This window comes from Salmo salar, chromosome 03, assembly GCF_965601325.2.
Source record: "Salmo salar chromosome 03, fSalSal1, whole genome shotgun sequence".
Lineage (NCBI taxonomy): Eukaryota > Metazoa > Chordata > Actinopteri > Salmoniformes > Salmonidae > Salmo > Salmo salar.
In genome coordinates this window covers 11,187,501-11,212,631 of record NC_138293.1, presented here as the reverse complement: position 1 = coordinate 11,212,631, position 25,131 = coordinate 11,187,501, and the positions used below count along the sequence as shown (strand labels likewise).

General features: G+C 42.4%; 1 protein-coding gene across 1 annotated transcript in view; it reads left to right on the top strand.

Annotated features, from left to right (window-relative positions):
• The first annotated feature begins 1,744 nt into the window (after window positions 1-1,744).
• The window catches only part of LOC106598267 (fibroblast growth factor 12), a 41,960-nt gene continuing 18,573 nt past the window's right edge, over window positions 1,745-25,131 (top strand). Inside the window, exons 1-3 of the mRNA XM_082973259.1 lie at window positions 1,745-3,222; window positions 10,633-10,743; window positions 22,440-22,543. Coding sequence (XP_082829385.1) covers window positions 3,024-3,222; window positions 10,633-10,743; window positions 22,440-22,543 — 414 coding nt within the window. The 5' untranslated portion in view covers window positions 1,745-3,023. The remainder of the gene's footprint in view (window positions 3,223-10,632; window positions 10,744-22,439; window positions 22,544-25,131) is intronic.

Sequence of the window (25,131 nt, the reverse complement as noted above, 5' to 3'; positions counted from 1 at the left end):
TGATATAACACTTGTTATAAAGTCATCAGACTTGATATAACACTTGTTATGAAGTCATCAGAAATGATATAACACTTGTTATAAAGTCATCAGACTTGATATAACACTTGTTATAAAGTCATCAGACATGATATAACACTTGTTATAAAGTCATCAGAAATGATATAACACTTGTTATAAAGTCATCAGACATGATATAACACTTGTTATAAAGTCATCAGACTTGATATAACACTTGTTATAAAGTCATCAGACTTGATATAACACTTGTTATGAAGTCCTCAGACATGATATAACACTTGTTATAAAGTCATCAGACTTGATATAACACTTGTTATAAAGTCATCAGACATGATATAACACTTGTTATAAAGTCATCAGACATGATATAACACTTGTTATGAAGTCATCAGACATGATATAACACTTGTTATAAAGTCATCAGACTTGATATAACACTTGTTATAAAGTCATCAGAAATGATATAACACTTGTTATAAAGTCATCAGACTTGATATAACACTTGTTATGAAGTCATCAGACATGATATAACACTTGTTATAAAGTCATCAGACTTGATATAACACTTGTTATAAAGTCATCAGACTTGATATAACACTTGTTATAAAGTCATCAGACTTGATATAACACTTGTTATGAAGTCCTCAGACATGATATAACACTTGTTATAAAGTCATCAGACTTGATATAACACTTGTTATAAAGTCATCAGACATGATATAACACTTGTTATAAAGTCTTCAGACATGATATAACACTTGTTATGAAGTCATCAGACATGATATAACACTTGTTATAAAGTCATCAGACTTGATATAACACTTGTTATAAAGTCATCAGACATGATATAACACTTGTTATAAAGTCATCAGACTTGATATAACACTTGTTATAAAGTCATCAGACATGATATAACACTTGTTATAAAGTCATCAGACATGATATAACACTTGTTATGAAGTCATCAGACATGATATAACACTTGTTATGAAGTCATCAGACTTGATATAACACTTGTTATAAAGTCATCAGACATGATATAACACTTGTTATAAAGTCATCAGACATGATATAACACTTGTTATAAAGTCATCAGACATGATATAACACTTGTTATAAAGTCATCAGACATGATATAACACTTGTTATGAAGTCATCAGACTTGATATAATACTTGTTATGAAGTCATCAGACATGATATAACACTTGTTATGAAGTCATCAGATATGATATAATACTTGTTATGAAGTCATCAGACATGATATAATACTTGTTATGAAGTCATCAGAAATTATATAATACTTGTTATGAAGTCATCAGACATGATATAATACTTGTTATAAAGTCATCAGACATGATATAATACTTGTTATGAAGTCATCAGACATGATATAATACTTGTTATGAAGTCACGACAACATTGCAGTGTAATGATACTGTAATAATGCATGGTCCATGTGTGTTCTGTCTGGTCTGTCTGTTGTGTTGTCTCTGCCTTGTCAATATGTGCTTATTTTCAACCGTTATCTGCGCTGTGCACTAGGATTCTTCTAGGGGGAATTAACACATTTTGCATATAACCTTTAGCCATCAGGTGTCCATTGACACTTCAAGCTAATGTAAGGCGCCTAAATAGGTATTTACTTGAATATTGCAATATATATATATATATATATTTTTTTTAACAATATAAAACAACTGTATAAGAAATGAATTCATAAAACACTGGAATTAGAATGGTTTATAATGGAGATAGATAGTAGGGGTCCAAATTGTCTCTCTAGCCCTACATTATATTATATGTTCACTGCTACATTTCAAATTAAAGAAAGACTTCAGCCCCATTGTCCTAATAATGAACACGGTACCGAGGTCCGTCGGAAATTCGTTTGGATTGAATGCGCGTGGGGACAAACACAGCACACGGTTATTTTGGAGATGCGCACTCACTCTATCGCGCTCTCTCTCTCTCTCTCTCTCTCTCTCTCTCTCTCTCTCTCTCTCGTTTGTTGTTGTTCTCTTATACACGCACCATGCACGTACTCTCTCACACTCTCTCTCTCTATCTCGTTCATCTCCCTCCTGCCACTCTCAATTCTCTCTCTCTTTTTCTCTGTGCCCCGGAGAATTCTTCATCCAAACCTCAATCACGTGTGATTGCGTAGAGAGAGAACGGTGAGCCCATTCACTCATGCCCGTCGGCGAGAGGAGAGCACCTGCCAACCATCCATACGGAAGGAAATAATCCATTACACCAATCGTGTTGTATGTAAGGAAACCGGTATTTTGGAAGATTTTTATAGTCTGCATACGAACAATAATAACAAAACGCATATGTTTTTCTCTCATTGTAAAGCCAAATCCCTGTTGCTGCTGCATTATCTTTCCCCGACCGTGCTCGGAGGGTCTGCTGGTAGAAGGGCTGGTACAGATGGCACAGATGCCCGTAGTCCCGGAGAGTGAGTGGGGCATCCAAATGGGCCGCCGCCTACCCTTTGTCCCCTCTCGATTCGGTTTTGTCTTCGGCTTAATACATTGAAAAGTTATGAAACGTTGCATTCACCCAGCTGTTGATGAAATAGTTTACAGTGAAGTTTAAGGTGTCTCGAATGCATTATGGTGCTGGATATTTTGACACTCACGGACTTTCCGTGCAAATGAGGATTATACCGAGGGGGACAGTCGTGCTTGTCAGACCTGGAATACCTGAGACTCAATTTTGCGCACGCACGCTCCGATAATACACAAACTTATTTACCACAGTTGCACATTTTTTGAATAGCCTAGATTGTTTTGGCCAGGCTTATGCCTGGTGGCATTTTATACTTCCCCTGCAAGGAATTTGTGTATTTTCTAAGGGGTCAGAATGACATTTTGCTAAATCCGCGTGGATCGTATTTTTTTAAATTTAATTTCACGGTTCTTTTTGCTCCAAACTACCACACAACCACTCGATCTCTGTCCAACGACTCTTGGCTCGGTTCGGCTCGCCCGCGAGGGAGATGGCCGCAATCGCCAGCTCCTTGATCCGTCAGAAACGCCAGGCGAGGGAGTCAAACAGCGACCGCGTCTCCACTACTAAACGCCGTCCCAGCCCCAGCAAAGATCCTCGTTCCATTTGCGAGCGCCATTTCTTGGGGGTCTTCAGCAAAGTCCGTTTCTGCAGCGGCAAGAAAAGACCAGCCGCTCGGCGGCGACCAGGTAGGTCAGTGCTGTAGTTTTGTGTGAAACGGTTTCCCCGCCCCTCGACCGAGCTGAGCTAATGCAGTCAAATGCCTTATCTTAAAGGCTGGAGGGAGATTTATCCGCGGTGCCTGAGAATGCAATGCGAAAAATCCACCTGTTCCATAGCTCACGTGTTGTCTGTCGAGAACCACTGCACAGTTTACCCATATCCTACCGTATCAGCCTCAATGTAAAAGTATGTACATGTTGTGACGTTACCGATATTAATGTTATATTGCCGTGATCATAATGACCGATTATCTTAGCACCGTTATTGCTATTCTATCCTATAGGCTGTGCATTTCTATTAGAAGGCAGGGCTGATATTGGCTATAACCTACATATATTCACATATATTTAAGATTGCTAATTGACATTAATTTGTTATATCTCCCCTGCCATGTTGAAATGAATACTACCATAAATAATTCAATAATTAATGGAGATTGAGACTTAGTGGAGATAAGTTGCACCGCAGTGCACAGAGGCTGTTTTTAGAGTAATGTTTAATGGTAAATGTTTATTGCAGAGGGGAGGATTACTGCAGTGTAGGGAGGTAGCTATAGTGATTAAGACGCTACTAGCCATATTGATGGACACAGACTCCGGGGCTACTATGCTAAGCTATCATTCTTCCCCTTCTCCTGGTGCACAGATAAAGAGGAACTGGCCAATCACTCCCCTCCTTATCCAGCCAAAGGCTGTCATGTGATGAACGGGAGGTGCACTGTCACCACAGACAGACAGATAGACAGACCAAAACCACAGACAGACAGACCAAAACCACAGACAGTCAGATAGACATACCAGAATCACAGACAGAGATACAGACAGACAGGCAGAATGACCAGATCCACAGACAGACAGACAGACAGACAGACAGACAGGCAGGCAGACAGACAGACAGACAGACAGACAGACAGACAGACCAAAACCACAGACAGACAGGCAGAATGACCAGATCCACAGACAGACAGATAGACAGAACAAAACCACAGACAGACAGACAGACAACAAAACCACAGACAGTCAGATAGAACACAATCACAGACAGACAGACAGACGTCATATCATCATACTGCTGTAATGGTTAGAACATTTTGATAAGCAGCCTTTGCTGGAGGAATTTGTCTGTTAAAAGAATGTTGTTTTTCCTTCTATCTCCCTCATAAGATGCATCCTCCAAACCTCCACAGGTGTCCCGTAAGGGCGGCAGGCTAGGTCAGTAGCTCAGCCTCCATCCGTGTGTGCTGTGTTTTTTTCCGTCTCCACCCCCCGCATCATCTCGCGCCCATGTCGATACCCCTTTTGCTATGAAGGGAGGGTGGGGGAGGTGAGAGGCAGGGGGTGGGGGGAGGGTGGGGCTGGGTGGGGCTGGGTGGTGGTAGTGAGTGGGGGTGGAGGGTTGGGGTGGTAGTGGGTGGTGAGGGTTGGGGTGGGTGGGATGGAGGGTTGGGGTGGTAGTGGGTGGGTGGGGGTGGAGGGTTGGATGGTGGGGTGTAGGATTGAAGGGTGGGTGGTGAGGGATGGGGGTGGTAGTGGGTGGTGGGGATTGGGGGTGATAGTAGGTGGTGAGGGGTGGGGGTTGTAGTGGGTGGTGAGGATTGGGGGTGGTGGTAGTGGGTGGTGAGGGGTACGGGTGGTAGTAGGGGGTGGTGAGGGGTACGGGGGTGGTAGTGGGTTGTGAGGGGTACGGGTGGTGAGGGGTGGGGGTTGTAGTGGGTACGGGTGGTGATAGTGGGTGGTGCGGGGTACGGGTTGTAGTGGGTACGGGTGGTGATAGTGCGTAGTGGGTGGGGGTGGTGGTAGTGGTAGTGGGTGGTGATAGTGGGTAGTAATAGTGGGTGGTAATAGTGGGTGGTGGTAGTGGGTGGTAATAGTGGGTGGTGGTAATAGTGGGTGGTGGTAGTGGGTGGTAATAGTGGGTGGTGGTAGTGGGTGGTAATAGTGGGTGGTGGTAATAGTGGGTGGTAATAGTGGGTGGTGGTAGTGGGTGGTAATAGTGGGTGGTAATAGTGGGTGGTGGTAGTGGGTGGTAATAGTGGGTGGTAATAGTGGGTGGTGATAGTGGGTGGTAATAGTGGGTGGTAATAGTGGGTGGTGATAGTGGGTGGTGATAGTGGGTGGTAATAGTGGGTGGTGATAGTGGGTGGTAATAGTGGGTGGTGATAGTGGGTGGTAATAGTGGGTGGTAATAGTGGGTGGTGGTAGTGGGTGGTAATAGTGGGTGGTAATAGTGGGTGGTGATAGTGGGTGGTAATAGTGGGTGGTGATAGTGGGTGGTAATAGTGGGTGGTAATAGTGGGTGGTGGTAGTGGGTGGTAATAGTGGGTGGTAATGGTGGGTGGTAATAGTGGGTGGTAATAGTGGGTGGTAGTAGTGGCTTGCAGCACCTGTCTGATGCCAGTGACTCCTCTGATAATTGTTTTGACACTGCTTTCAATTTGGATTTCTCCTTTTTCTATTTTTCCTGATTTCGTATTTTAAGCTCTCTTGCAGTAGTCTCTTCTTCTTTGGCTACTCTCTCCCTCTTCTCCTTTGCTTTTTATGTCTCCGTCTTTCAGTTTGTCTGTCTGATCAGTTTTCACTCTGTCTATTCCTTATTGTTGTGTGACTGGGTGGAGGTCTGTTTATCCATGTGTATTGATGAGCTGTGTTTCTCCCAGTCTAAAGTGTCGACTATAGCGATTGAGGTGATCATTCATCATTTCATGGTCATAACGCCATTTGTCAACATGCCCAACTGTCCCTGTTTATGTCTGTACATTGTCACTCTTAAGGTTGTGCAATTCTAAATACACACAGGCACGTCCTCCCATGGTGGACATATCCTGAGCACAAACAGAGGCATGTCCTCCCATGGTAGACATATCCCGAGCACAAACACAGGCACGTCCTCCCATGGTAGACATATCCCGAGGACAAACACAGGCACGTCCTCCCATGGTAGACATATCCCGAGCACAAACACAGGCACGTCCTCCCATGGTAGACATATCCCGAGGACAAACACAGGCATGTCCTCCCATGGTAGACATATCCCGAGCACAAACACAGGCACGTCCTCCCATGGTAGACATATCCCGAGCACAAACACAGGCACGTCCTCCCATGGTAGACATATCCCGAGGACAAACACAGGCATGTCCTCCCATGGTAGACATATCCCGAGGACAAACACAGGCATGTCCTCCCATGGTAGACATATCCCGAGGACAAACACAGGCACGTCCTCCCATGGTAGACATATCCCGAGGACAAACACAGGCACGTCCTCCCATGGTAGACATATCCCGAGGACAAACACAGGCATGTCCTCCCATGGTAGACATATCCCGAGCACAAACACAGGCACGTCCTCCCATGGTAGACATATCCCGAGCACAAACACAGGCACGTCCTCCCATGGTAGACATATCCCGAGCACAAACACAGGCACGTCCTCCCATGGTAGACATATCCCGAGCACAAACACAGGCAATTTGTTCTTTCACTGTCCACACGTCTCCCTCAAACTCATACTTAAACACGCCCTCTCCCTAAAACTCATACTTAAACACGCCCTCTCCCTAAAACTCATACTTAAACACGCCCTCTCTCTAAAACTCATACTTAAACACACCCTCTCCCTCACACTCATACTTAAACACGCCCTCAAACTCATACTTAAACACGCCCTCTCCCTCAAACTCATACTTTAACACGCCCTCTCCCTCAAACTCATACTTAAACACGCCCTCTCCCTCAAACTCATACTTAAACACGCCCTCTCCCTCAAACTGATACTTAAACACGCCCTCTCCCTCAAACTCATACTTAAATACGCCCTCTCCCTCAAACTCATACTTAAACACGCCCTCTCCCTCTATTTTTGTCTCCTCACACACATACCTGCATACTTCATTTGCACGCAAACGCACCCAGACACACAGCAACGGAGGTTGGTGGCACCTTAATTGGAGAGGACGGGCTCGTGGTAATGTCTGGAGCAGAACTGGTGGAATGGTATCAAATATGCCATTCCATTTGCTCCGTTCCAGACATTATTACGAGCCGTCCTCCTCTCGGCAGCCTCCACTGATATCATATCCACTGCCACACACAACACAACACAAGCACGTCCATTGTGTTTCCCGCCCCTCTAAATGGAGCAGATTTGCTCTACTGTCAGTGATCACTAAGCCCATGTTCAAGCCTTTATTCATAGTAGTGCAGTTATCACATGTGATTTAGTGAGGTCCCACCCTGCTACCCACCACACCATTACACCCCCCCACACCACTCTCCCCCTACCACCCACACCACTCTCCCTGCCCCCCATCCTCCACACCACTCTCCCCCTCCCCTCCCCCACACCACTCTCCCCCTCCCCCACACCACTCTCCCTGCCCCCCATCCTCCACACCACTCTCCCCCTACCACCCACACTACTATCTCTCTCCCCCTATCCCCCACACCACTCTCCATAGACGCCCCACACCACGCTCCCCCTACCCCCTATCCCCCACACCACTCCCCATGCCCCCCCATACCACGCTCCCTGCCCTCCCCCCACACCACTCTCCCTGCCCTACCCCCCACACCACTCTAGCTGCCCTACCTCCTCCCTAGCCTCCACACCACTTTCCCTACTCTTGGTGGATTATGGCGGGCCTGTCCCAGAGATTGACGGCTCTGCCGCCGATGAGTTGTGGATTGATGGACAGAAGGAAGTACGGTTGATCTGACATTAACCTCCACTGATGCGAGGTCAGCTTGCAAGCCGACCATGGGCTCAACGACAGTACGGATCAAATGCCACATATCTGCTCCAGGACCAGCCCTGGAGTCCACTGGGGATTCCACTGTGGACACTGGCGATGATTCTGATTCTGTTCTGAGGTCAGATGCTACTCCATCAGCCCTCTTTGAACCCGTCCACATGTTCAAACTTCACCTCTAGAGAGATCTGGACTCGAATCAATACAGGGTTTGTTTAATTTAAAGGCCAAGAAAATTCAATTGAATAATGAACTTGTATCCAAGGACAATTTAGTTTGTTTATCTCAAACAAAGTTCAGGATTATTATTTACAGATTGTGACTTTCCGTTCGGTCTCAGTTTGATGAAGGTTATTTTGAACTACCATAGATTAGAAAATAACAGCCTGGTTGTACGATGGTTGATCCAGTGGATTATAAAGTTGGATCACAACTGCCTTAGCTTCAAACTGAACCTTCGCAAACGCATGACTCTGTAAGCAGCATCACTACCACAATAGAGGTAGTCCTTTCGAGCCTCTACTGTTCAATCCAAATCTAACACATTTGCTTTCATAAATCCCAAATAATGAAGGACCAAAAATACCAAATGCAAGATCTCTTACTCAGAATGCTTTATTTTCACTGCTAAGTGCCCCTGTTGATAAGCTCTATAGAAGCTAAACTATCCACACACAATCAAAAGAACTACACATTAACCATCACTGAGAGTTCAACCTGGTCTCAGAGAATTCCGTATTATTCTGTATGCAAAAACAAGACACACCATTTAGTATGATATGTTACGTTTCGTATGGTAAGTATTCATTTGTGGATGTCCATCACCCATTTCGTATGATATGTTACGAATTACAATTCATATTCTATGTTACCAATTTGCAAAAACGTACAATCTGTTACGAATTTTCAAAATGTAAAATAAGTTCTGAATTTGCAAAACATTATGTTACGAATTTGCAAAACGTATGATATAGTACAAATTCTAGCTAGGTGGCTAACGTTAGCTAGGCTAGGGGTTAGGGTTAAGTTTAGGAGTTAGGTTAAAGGGTTATGGTTAGGGGAAGGGTTAGCTGACATGCTAAGTAGTTACAAAGTAGCTAAAAAGTAGTAAGTAGTTGAAAAGTAGTTGATATATATATATGATGAGATTCGAACTCGCAACCTTTGGGTTGCTAGACGATCACATTATACACCCGACCAACCATCCTATCTTATGTAACCATACCAAATGTAACATATCATACTCATTTAAGTGTCCCAGATTTACATTTACTATGTTACGTCTAGTCTATGAGACCAGGCTGGAGAATTTGCAGATGATTGTTTCTCCTAAAGTGATCTTCTAGCACCCCCACCCTTTCTCAACGATAAACATACTTTTTCACACGTTTTTTTTCTTCTTGCAGTCGGCGAAAGACTCCCATAACCTTGGGCTAAACCTCATGATCCACCTGCTCCTTCACAAGCCCAGCACCAAATGTCACAAGCTCCACAAAGTTGGACGGCAACTCAAGTTTCAAGTTTAACGTTTTAAATGTCACGTGTACAAGTACAGTGAAATGCCTTTCTTTCAAGATCTAAACCCAACAATGCAGAAATCAATCAGAATGTAATACTAAAAATAACAAGGTAGAACAAAAACACATGAGATAGAAAAATAAGAAGAACATGATAAAGTAAGTAAGCATACTATATGCATTGTCAGTTCCAGTAGCATGTTGACAATGTGCAGGGATACTGGAGTGATAGAGGTAGGGCGAAGGGGTAAGGTGACTAGGCATCAGGATATAATACTCAGCGTTCTTTATAGATGGGGTGACTAACCTCATGATATTACCATAGCCTTTGATTGGGGATCACTTGTAGAGTTGAAGCCCTTAACGGCATAATAAACATTGTAGATATTTTGTTATTCAAACCCACATTGTGAAGTACTGGTTCACCGAAATCTCCAGTCCCATCTAGACTGCAAACAGTTAGTTAGGGCTGAATACTAACTTGTGATTTTTGTTTTTATCTCATTGACGTCAGTGCATGATTTACGAAAAAGTTCAAGTTAAGTGCATAAAAAGTTAGGATTCGTCTCTTGGTGAATAGTGGAAAAATCTGAGTGAATTCACAAGTCACTCTCCTGATGAAAATAGTAAAGATGTAGCCAAGATCAGGCAAATCGCAAACACCAAAACCCCAAACGTAGGTCAGCTGCCCTAATATATTAATTCCAGATTACATCATCACCTTCAAGGACCACCTGTTAACATCACCAGTGTACAACAGGGCAGTAGATACTGTATCTCCAATGGTTACAGGTACATCAGGATTCAAGGATCAGTTTGCCACGTAGAGGTTAGGAGATACCTTAGCTAGCAAGTTGGCAATGTTCAACAAGATAACAGTTAAAAAAAAGCATAGGTTACTATCGTGTTACAAGACTACAAGGCCACCTATGGATTCCTTTGAATTTTCTTGTACTAGACCAAGTCTATTCTGACCCCTGACCCTGACACCAACCTGGTAACCCATCCTCAACATATGTTTACTAGTTTGTTAATGTGAGCAGCAGTAGGGGTGTGGTCTGACGTGCCCCTGGGGGGTGGGGCGTGGTGGGGTCTGTCCTTTATTTCAGAGCCGCAGCTGAAGGGCATCGTGACGCGACTGTTCAGCCAGCAGGGCTTCTACCTGCAGATGCAGCCGGATGGCTCTATCGATGGCAGCAAGGACGAGAACAGCGACTACAGTGAGTAATTGGCTCGGCACTACGACTCCCAGCATGCCCCATGGTTACCAAGAGTTACTGGCCCCAATAAAATTCCTTAAAAGTGTGCCCTTCCTTTTTTTGTTTCTTGATGTAATCATTGGTTAAACGTGATTCGACAGGTAAACGCAAAGGTTCCACCACATGGCTTTCACCTGTCCAGTCTTTTCTGATCAGTGATTGCTTCAAGGAAGGGTGGAAGGATGCACTTATAAATACTCTGAACTGGGATACTCACCCTACCCCATTTAACATCCCATAATTTATGGTATTGCATGATATGAGGGGAGGACCATCCTCCTCAGTGAATTTCAGGAAAATAAAAATGGTGAAATATTCAGATACAACTATAGTAAATATATTCACATCACCAAATAATTGATTATAACACACTGTTTTGCAATGAAGGTCTACAGTAGCCTCAACAGTACTCTGTAGGGTAGCACCATGGTGTAGCCGGAGGACAGCTAGCTTCCATCCTCTGGGTACATTGACTTCAATACAAAACCTAGGAGGCTCGTGGTTCTCACCCCATTCCATAGACTTATACAGTAATTATGACAACTTCTGGAGGGTGTCTTCCAACCTATCTGAGCTCTTGCAGCATGAACTGACATGTTGTCCACCCAATCAAAGGATCAGAGAATGAATCTAGTACTGAAAGCATAAGCTACAGCTAGCTAGCACAGTGCATAAAATGTGGCGAGTAGCTGACTCAAAGATAGAGAGACAGTAGTTGAACAGTTTTGAACAAATGTATTTCTTCAAAAATGAAGGAGAAGCACGAGAGAAAGAGAGAGAGAGAGAGAGCTAGCTATATTTCGTTGTATTTTCTTTTCATGTACTTAGCTAGCGAATTCAACTAGCTAGTTTAGCCTACTCAAACACCCGGCTCAAACAGAGAGGGATGCTATGTTAGCTAGCTGGCTATGGCTATCCAACACTGGAACTCTTCCACGTCAAGGTAAGCTTTTGGTTTTATAAATGTATTGCCACTGTGGCCCGCCGGTGTAACTGCTAAACATTTTCCTCGCCCTAGAAGAGCTGGTTAGGCTGTTTTGATGTTTTCTAGAGCGTTGGTGACTGTGCTGCTGGCAACAATTGAATTCCGTTTTTTTGCCGCCGTTAAACGACACCGGTCATATTCAACGGGTGTTGAGCGTTCGTAAATGTATCAGTTATTCTGCGCTCTGGCACACTCAGACGAGAGTGCTCTGAAATCGGAGTAGATAGCCAGAGTGAATTTACAAAAGCATCCTATGATGTTAGCTAGCCTCTATGGGCTAGGTGGGACGCTAGCGTCCCCCCCGTGGTGCACTCCATCAACAGCAGGTGCATTTCAAGAGCGGCAAATTTGAAACCAAATAAATGTCAAAATTCAAATTTTTCAAACATACAACTATCTTACACCCTTTGAAAGATAAACATCTCCTTAATCTAACCACGTTGTCCGATTTCAAAAAGGTTTTACGGCGAAAGCATAAAGTTAGATTATGTTAGGAGAGTACATTGACAATAGCTGTGTGTAATGTTTTGTCAATTCAAAGACAGGGTCACCAAAACCATAAAACCAGCTAAAATGATGCACTAACCTTTTACAATCTCCATCAGATGACACTCCTAGGACATTATGTTAGACAATGCATGCATTTTTAGTTCTATCAAGTTCATATTTATATCCAAAAACAGCGTTTTACTATGGCATTGATGTTGAGGAAATCGTTTCCCTCCAATAACCGGCAGTCAAGTCAGCACCACAAATTAAATAATTAAAATTAGAAAACATTGGTAAAATATTATATTGTCATTTAAAGAATTATAGATTTACATCTCTTGAACGCAATCAACTTGCCAGATTTAAAAATAACCTTACTGGGAAATCACACTTTGCAATAATCTGAGCACTGCGCCCAGAAAAATACGCGTTGCGATACAGACTAGCCGCCATGTTGGGGAGATCTAAAATCGAAAATACTATGTAAATAATCCATTACCTTTGATTCTCTTCATCAGATGTCACTTCCAGGTATCACAGGTCCATAACGAATGTAGTTTTGTTCAAAAAAGCTCATCATTTATGTCCAAAAATCTCCGTCTTGTTAGCACATGATCTAAGCCCGCCGGACTTCACTTCATGAACGAGGGGAAAAAATATATTTACGTTCGTTCAAACATGTCAAACGTTGTATAGCATAAATCATTAGGTCCTTTTTTAACCAGAACATGAATAATATTCAAGGTGGACGAATGCATTCTCTTTTATAACGTATTGGAACGAGGGTACCCAACATGAACTCGCGCGCCAGAGTCTAATCGGCCATCACCGTTCCATGGCTCTTGTTCGGTCAGATCTCACAGTAAAAGACTCAAAACACTTTGTAAAGGCTGGTGACATCTAGTGGAAGCAATAGGAAGTGCCAAAACATTAATCAACCCCTGTGTGTTTCAATGGCATAGGCTTAAAGGTAATTCAACACATCAGGTATCCACTTCCTGTCAGAAAATGTCTCAGGGTTTTGCCTGCCAAATGAGTTCTGTTATACTCACAGACACCATTCAAACAGTTTTAGAAACTTTAGGGTGTTTTCTATCCATATATAATAAGTATATGCATATTCTAGTTACTGGGTAGGATTAGTAACCAGATTAAATCGGGTACGTTTTTTTATCCAGCCGTGAAAATACTGCCCCCTAGCCCCAACAGGCTAGTATGGTGACAACAATGTAGGCTGTGTGTTGCGGTTAGCGGTTATGATATGAAGGTTTGGCTTTGGAAAGGTTTTTTCGCCTGGTCACAGACAGCTGATGTGTTGTGCACTGTCCACAAGCAAAGGGAAAAGGTGAAAGGAGGAGAGTGCGTCAATGTGAGAAGGAATTATACAACAGGCAAAGTGATCATGCTGTTTGTATTTGGCTGTTATTAAAGTGAACTGTTTGTGTGTGATCAAAGGTATTATTCAGTCCGCGATTCTGTTGAAAAACGTTTCTTAAACACAGAAGCAAACTGAGCGAAACCGGGATACACATACCTGAATTTGTCCAATAGAAACTCACGTTTGCAACTGTTGGACTAATGATTACACCCTAGATCAGCTAGATGCGAGGCGGTGTTGAATCTGTCACTGTCTGCCACCTTAACTATTCACATTTCTCAACCTGTACGTTGTAAACTTTTATTCATAGGATAGGTTGTAGAAACCTCATGATCATTGGGTATAGGAAAAATGTGAGCATAATGCAGTAACCTACACTTATCGATTGTCACTGGTGTAGAGAGGAGTAGGCAGGAGGCAGCAACAGGTTTAGAACTAGTGAATTGATTTAAGCACCATAAATCAAAGCGGGACGATGACTCAAACGCTGTTGTGCTCAAAATATATCTTTATAAACAAAAAGGCAGAAAGTGCAAAATATAAGATATTCAGGAAATAGTAGAAGAGATTCCTGTCAGGAGAACAAGTAACATTTACAATGACCGACAAAGACAAATGACAGAGGGAGTATATATACAGTGATAGAGTGGGGATTGGAACCAGGTGTGTGTAATGATGACGAGACAAGTCCGTGGTTGATGAGTGAAGGGCGTTTGCCAGCAGTAGGTTCGGCAGCAGCTAGAAGGTCAGCGACACCGAACACCTGAGCTGGACTGGAGGGAGAGCCAAAGCGAAGGCTGGTGTGACATCGATGTTACATTGAGCTGGGTAAATGGAATATGAATGACATTCATCCAATATGCTGTAATAGAAATAAGGCCATGTTCATGGGAAAAAAAGAATCGCCCTCCATCATCTTAAACAGCACCGACCGCCACTGATTTACAGTGAAACAAAATATGTGTGAAGTATTGTTCTAGTTTAGTGCCAGCATCTACTGCCAAGATCTATACCTATGTAAAATAGAGCAGCCTCAAACAATCAATTGGTTTGAACTTTTAAACAATGTCTTGGAGATGAGTCAATTCACACATATTGTTCTGTGCCTGTAAGACAGTGTTAGGCGTGCTAAAACACCTCCAAACTAGTAGTAAATCACCTCATAGATATCTGAAGACTGATTTCCTTAATCAGTTGTAATATCAGTGTAATAATGACAACTAAACATCCTAGGGGTCAATTCCATAGTAAATTGTATTGAGAAAAATAGCTATTTGCATTCAAATTTGCATGTCCAACTGAGAACACTGAAATATACAGTTGAAGTCGGAAGTTTACATACACCTTAGACAAATACATTTAAACTCAGTTTTTCACAATTCCTGACATTTAATCCTAGTAAAAATTCCCTGTCTTAGGTCAGTTTAGATCACCAGTTTATTTTAAGAATGTGAAATGTCAGAATAGTAGAGAGAATGATTTATTTCAGCTTTTATTTCTTTCAGCACATTCACAGTGGGTCAGAAGTTTACATACACTCAATTAGTATTTGGTAGCGTTGCCTTTAAATTGTTTAACTTTTCAAACGTTCAAACGTTTCTTTCTGGTAGCCTTCCACAAGCTTCCCACAATAGGTTGGGTGAATTTCGGCCCAGAGTCAGGTTTGTAGGCCTCCTTGCTCACACACGCTTTTTCAGTTCTGACCACAAATGTTCTATGGGATTGAGGTCATGCCTTTGTGATGGCCTCCCCTGTGGCTCAGTTGGTAGAGCATGGTGTTTGCAATGGTGTTTGCAACGCCAGGGTTGTGGGTTCGATTCCCACGGGGGGCCAGTACGGGGAAGAAAAAAAATGTATGAAATTAATTGAAATGTATGCATTTACTATTGTAAGTCGCTCTGGATAAGAGCGTCTGCTAAAATGTAAATGGCCACTCCAATACCTTGACTTTGTTGTCCTTAATCCATTTTGCCACAACTTTGGAAGTATGCTTGGGGTCAATGTCCATTTAGAAGACCCATTTGCGACTAAGCTTTAACTTCCTGACTGATGTCTTGAGATGTTGCTTCAATATATCCACATCATTTTCCTCCCTCATGAAGCCATCTATTTTGAGAAGTGCACCAGTCCCTCCTGCAGCAAAGCACCCCCACAACATGATGCTGCCACCCACATGCTTTACGGTTGGGATGGTGTTCTTTTTCCTCCTAACATAACGATGGTCATTATGGCCAAACAGTTCTATTTTTGTTTCATCAGACCAGAGGACATTTCTCCAAAAAGTACGATCTTTGTCCCCATGTGCAATTGCAAACCGTAGTCTGGCTTTTTTATGGCAGTTTTTGAGCAGTGGCTTCTTCCTTGCTGAGCGGCCTTTCAGGTTATGTCGATATAGGACTCGTTTTACTGTGGATATAGATACTTTTGTACCTGTTTCCTCCAGCATCTTCACAAGGTTCTTTGCTGTTGTTCTGGGATTGATTTGCACTTTTCGCACCAAAGTATGTTCATCTCTAGGAGACAGAACATGTCTCCTTCCTGAACGGTATGACGACTGCGTGGTCCCATGGTGTTTATACTTGCGTACTATTGTTTGTACAGATGAACGTGGGACCTTCAGGCGTTTGGAAATTGCTCCCAAGTGTGAACCAGACTTGTGGAGGTCTACCATTTTTTCTGAGGTCTTGGCTGATTTCTTTTGATTTTCCCATGATGTCAAGCAGAGGCACTGAGTTTGAAGGTAGGCCTTGAAATACATCCACAGGTACACCTCCAATTGACTCAAATGATGTCAATTAGCCTATCAGAAGCTTCTAAAGCCATGACATCATTTTCTGGAATTTTCCAAGCTGTTTAAAGGCACAGTCAACTTAGTGTATGTAAACTTCTGACCCACTGGAATTGTGATATAGTGAATTATAAGTGAAATAATCTGTCTGTAAACAATTGTTGGAAAAATTTCTTGTGTCATGCACAAAGTAGATGTCCTAACCGACTTGCCAAAACTATAGTTTGTTAACAAGACATTTGTGGAGTGGTTGAAAAATGAGTTTTAATGACTCCAACCTAAGTGTATGTAAACTTCCGACTTCAGCTGTATATATTTTAATATAAAATGGAAGCACCTAGCAAAACATCCCTTGTATGCCATGTGTGAATGTAAGTGTCACATTGTTTTGATTTAAACAGCTCTAAAGCCTGTGATTGTCGCAACTGCATTTTCCCTGTGGATGTTCATGACTTATAATAAAATCAATCGAAGGAACTTCTTTCTCAGGAGACATCTGGTCCAAAGGATCCTTTCCACCAGTCATTTCTCTTGACTTTTATGGTATGAAATTCATGGTATGAAATGACTGTTGGAAAAATAGTATCAGGGGATGGAGGAGTGCAGTAAACTGGAAATCATTTAGCAAATAGAACCAAAAATACCCCCTACTCCATTTGTACCTAATAAATAATTCCCTCTGAGAGACCCCTCATGCTTAGAGACTGAAGACGATAGAGAGAGGGAAGGAGAGAAAGAACTGGCCCGGCTGGCTCATGATGTCCTGTTGATATCATTTCTGGTTTAGAAGTTGTCTTATAACCAGATTGCAGCAACCGACTGGTCTCTTTCACAACTTTTTGCCATGAGGAAATCAAATTGTCATGGGAACGACGTCATCTTTTGGTTGTTATCTGGTCAGATATCCAGATAACAACCAGATAAAAACATATTCTGCTTGCTAAAAACCCTTCCTTTAGACAACTTGTATATAATGTGACCATGATGTCTGTTTTTCCCACTGGGGGAAGGAAACAAAATGAAGGGATGAATAGAGGAAGAGAGAGCTGGAGAACTGGTGAGCAATAAATACTAATAGACATGTATGGAATGGAGGGGGGGAGGGAGGAAGGGAGGGAGGAAGGGAGGGGGGAGGGTAGAAGGGAGGGAGGAAGGCAGGGGGAAGGGAGGGAGGAAGGGAGGGGGGAGGGAGGGAGGGAGGAAGGAAGGGAGGGATGGAGGGAGGGAGGGAGGGAGGGAGGGAGGGAGGGAGGGAGGGAGGGAGGGAGGGGGGGAGGGAGGGAGGGAGGGGGGGATGGAGGGAGGAAGGGGGGGAGGAAGGGAGGGAGGAAGGGAGGGGGGAGGAAGGGATGGGGAAGGAGGAAGGGAGGGAGGAAGGGAGCGGGGAAGGGAGCGGGGAGGTTGAGAGAATGTGAGAGAGATTAAGAGGTAGAGAAATGTAAGGAGAAAGCCTGCCATTCACCTATTGATCTGTGTGATGTATTAGTATGGCATTTGTTGAAACTCAATGTTAAATTCAAATCTCCCTATCATCATATCTATGCCAATGTAAACCAATTTCCATGAAAATGTGCAAATCAATTTCATTGAAGGTACACAACACGGCTCTCGTCATGAGCCGTCCGTCGCTACCGAGAACCTAACCAAATGTAGCAGGTGTAAAAGAAGCGCCTGAAACTAGATCCCCTAGATACTGGTCTTGACGAGAAGAAAAGAAAACTGTCGGGGGAGGTTCTCTTCTGCACTGTTTCAACCAATCCGGTTAGTGGAGGAGGAGTTAAGATCAGTGGTGTAGTGGAGGTAATACACATGTATACGCCATATACCCACTTTTTTGTCAGCATGGCTTATACTCACTTCTTAATCCCCACAACGCGTGTAGTGGTGTAACGTTGACGCATGAAGTCAAGAAGAATGAGTGCGTAATGAAGGTTGCCAGGTGTGTGTAATGAAGGTTGCCAGGTGTGCGTAATGAAGGTTGCCAGGTGTGAGTAATGAAGGTTGCCAGGTGTGCGTAATGAAGATTGACAGGTGTGCGTAATGAAGATTGCCAGGTGTGCATAATGAAGGTTGCCAGATGTGCGTGATGATGGGTTGCCAGGTCCCGGGGGTTAGTATGTCGAGCGACGTCTAGTCCAGTCATCCGACTGGATAACCTTCTTCAGGAGTGTCGGGAACCCCCATCGCCTCTCCTTCGTTGAGTCTGAACCCATGGAGGTAGGGGCCACACGCAGCTGCCTGTTAATTTCCTTTCTTTTTCAACTTCAGACCAATACCTATTTCTCACTTAAAACTTAGTTTTTTTCTTTTTAATTATAATAATAGATTACCACTCATATTATCAATCGGTGTGCTGTATTATTCGAATAATAGATTACCTTCACCCTTGAACTACTCGACCTCCTGACCTCTGTCATGTGCAGCAGCGAAGGAATCATTTATTTTTAGGAGCCGGTTTGGTCGTATTGTTGGGATCAGTGAACAGAATACTCACTGCATACTAGGTGGGGCCAGCTGTGGTGAAACCAGACCGATATTTCAATGACATTTATATGGCTACTGTAATTTCACTCCAATAATAAATAGTCAACGCTAATTCTCTAGGCAGCGATATGAAGGCGACTCTGGCAAGGACAATCTTGATTTCAGAGAACAGGAGGAATTCATGCACCAATGCAAAACATTGTGTTTACTGTAATTATCCAAAATGAAATTAGTTTCTAAATGTCATGTCATGATATTTGCTGATGGGTTGATAAAACTGGTTTAGGGTGCAGGCGGCTGCATTTACACTTCTGAGTCTGCGTTTTATTGGTAATATGATTGACTGGTAGGTTAGAACACAATTACACGAGAATGCTGGTAACCTCCATTAAATTAATTAACAACCGTGTTCAATATTGAGTCAGCAATCCGACGCTCTGTAATTTAATTGCGTCGTCTGTTGATCACTCCTCTAAAATTACCTGCACAAATTGAGGCTCATGAAAACATTGTTGGTTATGAGAGGCTCATGAAGACATCGTTGGTTATGAGAGGCTCATGAAGACATCGTTGGTTTTGAGAGGCTCATGAAGACATCGTTGGTTATGAGAGGCTCATGAAGACATCGTTGGTTATGAGAGGCTCATGAAGACATCGTTGGTTATGAGAGGCTCATGAAGACATCGTTGGTTTTGAGAGGCTCATGAAGACATCGTTGGTTATGAGAGGCTCATGAAGACATCGTTGGCTATGAGAGGCTCATGAAGACATCGTTGGTTTTGAGAGGCTCATGAAGACATCGTTGGTTTTGAGAGGCTCATGAAGACATCGTTGGTTATGAGAGGCTCATGAAGACATCATTGGTTATGAGAGGCTCATTAAGACATCGTTGGTTATGAGAGGCTCATGAAGACATCGTTGGTTATGAGAGGCTCATGAAGACATCGTTGGTTATGAGAGGCTCATGAAGACATCGTTGGTTATGAGAGGCTCATGAAGACATCGTTGGTTTTGAGAGGCTCATGAAGACATCGTTGGTTATGAGAGGCTCATGAAGACATCGTTGGTTATGAGAGGCTCATGAAGACATCGTTGGTTATGAGAGGCTCATGAAGACATCGTTGGTTATGAGAGGCTCATGAAGACATCGTTGGTTTTGAGAGACCAACTCCATATACAGTGCTAGTTCTTCCCCTGCTCTAGCATCTCCATGGCCATTGCTCTTGTTTAGCATCAGTTGTTAGAGAAGGCTCTCTCAGCTGCAGTCTGTCATTGTATACCCCCCCCCCCACTTCCTTTCACCAAGTCTCACCCAATGGATTTGTGTCCGTCAGGATTATAGGAACTGCCCTTCCCATTTCCATGGCCCAGAACTTTCTAAACCGTCCTGGGATTTTATTATCTGCAGAGCCCATACTGTATTAGTGCATCAAACAGGCTTACCTTCCTGTTTGGATTTGCCTTGGCTGATTACAGCTCCTTAGGATGGTTGACATTCCAAGGATTTGGATTCCTCGAGCCACTTTGACACATTTGTCTGCCCTTTTGATGGATGCAGATTTCTGGTCATTTTTTTTACATTAGCATTTGGCAGGTTAGGCCAGCTTTAGTGGGTGACTGTCAGAGAAAGTTGCAATTACAAACATGTGAGTACAGGGTGGTTGTTAACTCATATGCCCATGTATTTGCACGCATAGAGGCCATGATTATTGAGTCATTCGTCAGGTTTTCTCTTCCCGAAGACAAGTGTAGGACAGCTCCTGTCTCATGAGTTAAGTCACAGTTTTTCAGCAAGTGAATTGAGAGCTGTGGCAGTTAATAATAATTTGATAGCGATGCAGATTTCTATTCGACACATCTTACCAATTCTCTGATCTCAGGCAATGGTCTGTCTGTGGCGACTGCCTCTGATATGACTGAACCCTACACTCTTAGAAAAAAAGGTGCTCTCTAGTACCTAAAGGGTTCTTCGCCTGTCCCCATAGAAGAACCCTTTGAAGAACCCTTCTTGGTTCCAAGTAGAACCCTTTTGAGTCCCATGTAGAAGCCTTTCACCAGAGGGTTCTACATGCTACATGGAACCCAAAATAGTTGTACCTGGAAACAAAAAAGGTTAACCTATGGGCACAGCCGAAGGACACTTTCGGAACACTATTTTTCTAAGAGTGTACAGTATGTCTGTGTGGTTGACGGCTGATGTAGTGGCAGAACATTCTGTCTTCTCAGGGAGTCATGCACTAATCCTTGGAGAGACACATTTGGTCATCAAAGTGACAGAGGTATCCATCTAGAAGTGCAACAGAGCGAGGGATGAAAGGAAGAGCTACAAAATTGAAAAGAGAAAAGTAAGGGGTTCATATGGGCCAACCTCTCACACCTTGTTCCAAGAGTGTATTGCTGGAAGAACCAACACAGCCATTTCAGTGTATCACCTTCCTGGGGATCCTCAGGGGCAGATTTCTACCGTAGCTAGGCGAAAGCGGCACGTCGATATTTATTGAGTGAAATTGAATCTGCTGGGCGGACGGACGTGCGTTGGCACCTCTACTCTCGTCTCTGTGAGCTTTATCTGATTCCGTCGCCACTTATAATCTTCTTCACGGGGTCCCTGTGGTCGTTCTGTATCCCTAGCCACCATGGAAATGAACCTCTACAGCAGGGGTCATCAACTAGATTCAGCTGAGGGACGATTTTCTTCTTGAGTGGATGGTCTGGGGGCCGGAATATAATTACATATAATTTTGTAGACTGCAAGAAGCCCAAACAGATATAATATTTGACTTAAACATAATAATTTCAAACCTTTCATATGATCACGTGTCTCTTATGCATGGGAATACCTGGGAACAGATTTCCAAAACTAAAATCACTTGGAGATGATTTCTTGGTGTTTTTACAATCTTTTATGCCCAACAATAATAATAAAAAAAGAAAAACATTTTGCTCAGAAAATGTGCAGTTTGGGAACCCTGCTCTAGAGGAAGTCTAGACCTCTCACCTGAGAGAGGGATGTCCACTTCAAAAGGAGTGCCCACTTCAGAGGGAATTCCACCTCAGAAGGAAAGGACATGCTGAGTAACTGCAATGCCAGACACTGTTCAAAAGCCCCACTTTAAGAGGTGCTATACAGCAACATTAGTCAGGTCAGGCAGGCATCTCCTGGGTAATTCAGCAGATCGTTCACAAGAAAAAGGGAAATACTGGAAGTGTGAGGTCTAAAGGTATCATGTGAGTAATACCCCTCTCTCTCTCTCTCTCTCTCTCTCTCTCTCTCTCTCTCTCTCTCTCTCTCTCTCTCTCTCTCTCATCTCTCTCTCTCTCTCTCTCTCTCTCTCTCTCTCTCTCTCCTCTCTCTCTCTCTCATCTCTCTCTCTCTACTCTCTCTCTCTCTCTCTCTCTCTCTCTCTCTCTCTCTCTCTCTCTTCTCTCTCTCTCTCTCTCTCTCTCTCTCTCTCTCTCTCTCTCACCCACACACACTTTCTCACTTTCTCTCTCTCACTTTCTCTCTCTCTCTCTCTCACTCTCTCTCTCAGCCCTGTTTAATCTTATTCCTGTGGGTCTGAGAGTGGTGGCCATCCAAGGGGTGAAGGCCGGCCTCTACATCGGCATGAACGGAGAGGGATTCCTCTACAGCTCAGTAAGACCCACCGCCTCTCACAGACATGTTTCCCTTCATTGTCACATTACTACATTCATTCTGCATTGATACATATTCCAATTTCGTGTTTTTTGTGTAGAGCTGTATAAAACACTTGTTTTGTTATTGTGCACTAATTGTTAACTTGTTCATGGTTTCTTTCTAGTACTGTGATTTGTGCATGTACTTCATGGTAAAACAGGTTTATATTTTGAACTAAGTTTAGGATGATAATATGTTACTCTGGGGCTCAATCACGGCGTGTGGTTGGGAGGGGGGTTGGGGTGTGTGTGTGTGTGGTTGGGAGGGGGGGTGGGGTGTGTGTTTGGGAGTGGGGTTGGGGTGTGTGTGTGTGTGTGTGTGTGTGTGGTTGGGAGGGGGGTTGGGGTGTGTGCGTGTGGTTGAGAGGGAGGGGGGTGGGTGTGTGTGTGTGTGCGTGTGTGTGTGATAGATGTGGGGAGAGCGTCATAGCTGTTGCCGTAGGTGACCAATGCATGTCTATGCACTACCAAGAGAGGCTTGAGAACGAGAAAAGGATCTCCAAGGATCTCTAATCCTGTTAAAGACTTAACTGACAGGAGTAAACATTCTAATCCTGTTAAAGACTTAACTGACAGGAGTAAACATTCTAATCCTGTTAAAGACTTAACTGACAGGAGTAAACATTCTAATCCTGTTAAAGATTTAACTGACAGGAGTAAACATTCTAATCCTGTTAAAGACTTAACTGACAGGAGTAAACATTCTAATCCTGTTAAAGATTTAACTGACAGGAGTAAACATTCTAATCCTGTTAAAGACTTAACTGACAGGAGTAAACATTCTAATCCTGTTAAAGATTTAACTGACAGGAGTAAACATTCTAATCCTGTTAAAGACTTAACTGACAGGACTAAACATTCTAATCCTGTTAAAGATTTAACTGACAGGAGTAAACATTCTAATCCTGTTAAAGACTTAACTGACAGGAGTAAACATTCTAATCCTGTTAAAGACTTAACTGACAGGAGTAAACATTCTAATCCTGTTAAAGACTGTATACTGGGGAGGAACGGGAATGTGGTCCCCCAGGAGGGATGTGTGGTGAGGCTGTAATGCACAGAAGTACACACACAAACACACACCTAAAGTATATAGATCTATAAATAGAAATACGAATGCAAACAAACTCACCAACCAGTACAAACTCACTTCGACCAAAATGCAAAAAACAACACACATTAGTGTGTATATCTCACATGCATTACATTACAGTTCATTACAGTGCATTACATTACATTACGGTTCATTACATTACTGTGCATTACATTACATTTCATTACATTACTGTTCATTACATTACTGTTCATTACATTACAGTTCATTACATTACTGTTCATTACATTACTGTTCATTACATTACTGTTCATTACATTACATTTCATTACATTGCAGTTCATTACATTACAATTCATTACATTTCATTACAGTTCATTACATTTCATTACAGTTCATTACATTACTGTTCATTACATTACTGTTCATTACATTACTGTTCATTACATTACAGTTCATTACATTTCATTACATTACAGTTCATTACATTACTGTTCATTACATTACAGTTCATTACATTACTGTTCATTACATTACTGTTCATTACATTACAGTTCATTACATTACTGTTCATTACATTACTGTTCATTACATTACATTTCATTACATTACTGTTCATTACATTACTGTTCATTACATTACTGTTCATTACATTGCAGTTCATTACATTACATTTCATTACATTACTGTTCATTACATTGCAGTTCATTACATTACAGTTCATTACATTACTGTTCATTACATTACTGTTCATTACATTACAGTTCATTACATTACAGTTCATTACATTACTGTTCATTACATTACAGTTCATTACAGTTCATTACATTAGAGTTTATTACATTACTGTTCATTACATTACAGTTCATTACATTACAGTTTATTACATTACTGTTCATTACATTACAGTGCATTACATTTCATTACAGTGCATTACATTGCGGTTCATTACATTGCGGTTCATTACATTATATTACAGTGCATTACATTTCATTACAGTGCATTACATTGCGGTTCATTACATTGCGGTTCATTACATTATATTACAGTGCATTACATTACTGTTCATTACATTACAGTTCATTACATTACAGTTCATTACATTACTGTTCATTACATTACGGTTCATTACATTACGGTTCATTACATTACATTACATTGCATTACAGTTCATTGCATTACAGTTTATTACATTACTGTTCATTACATTACTGTTCATTACATTATGGTTCATTACATTGCGGTTCATTACATTATATTACAGTGCATTACATTTCATTACAGTGCATTACATTGCGGTTCATTACATTGCGGTTCATTACATTATATTACAGTGCATTACATTACTGTTCATTACATTACAGTTCAATTACATTACAGTTCATTACATTACAGTTCATTACATTACGGTTCATTACATTACGGTTCATTACATTACATTACATTGCATTACGGTTCATTGCATTACAGTTTATTACATTACTGTTCATTAC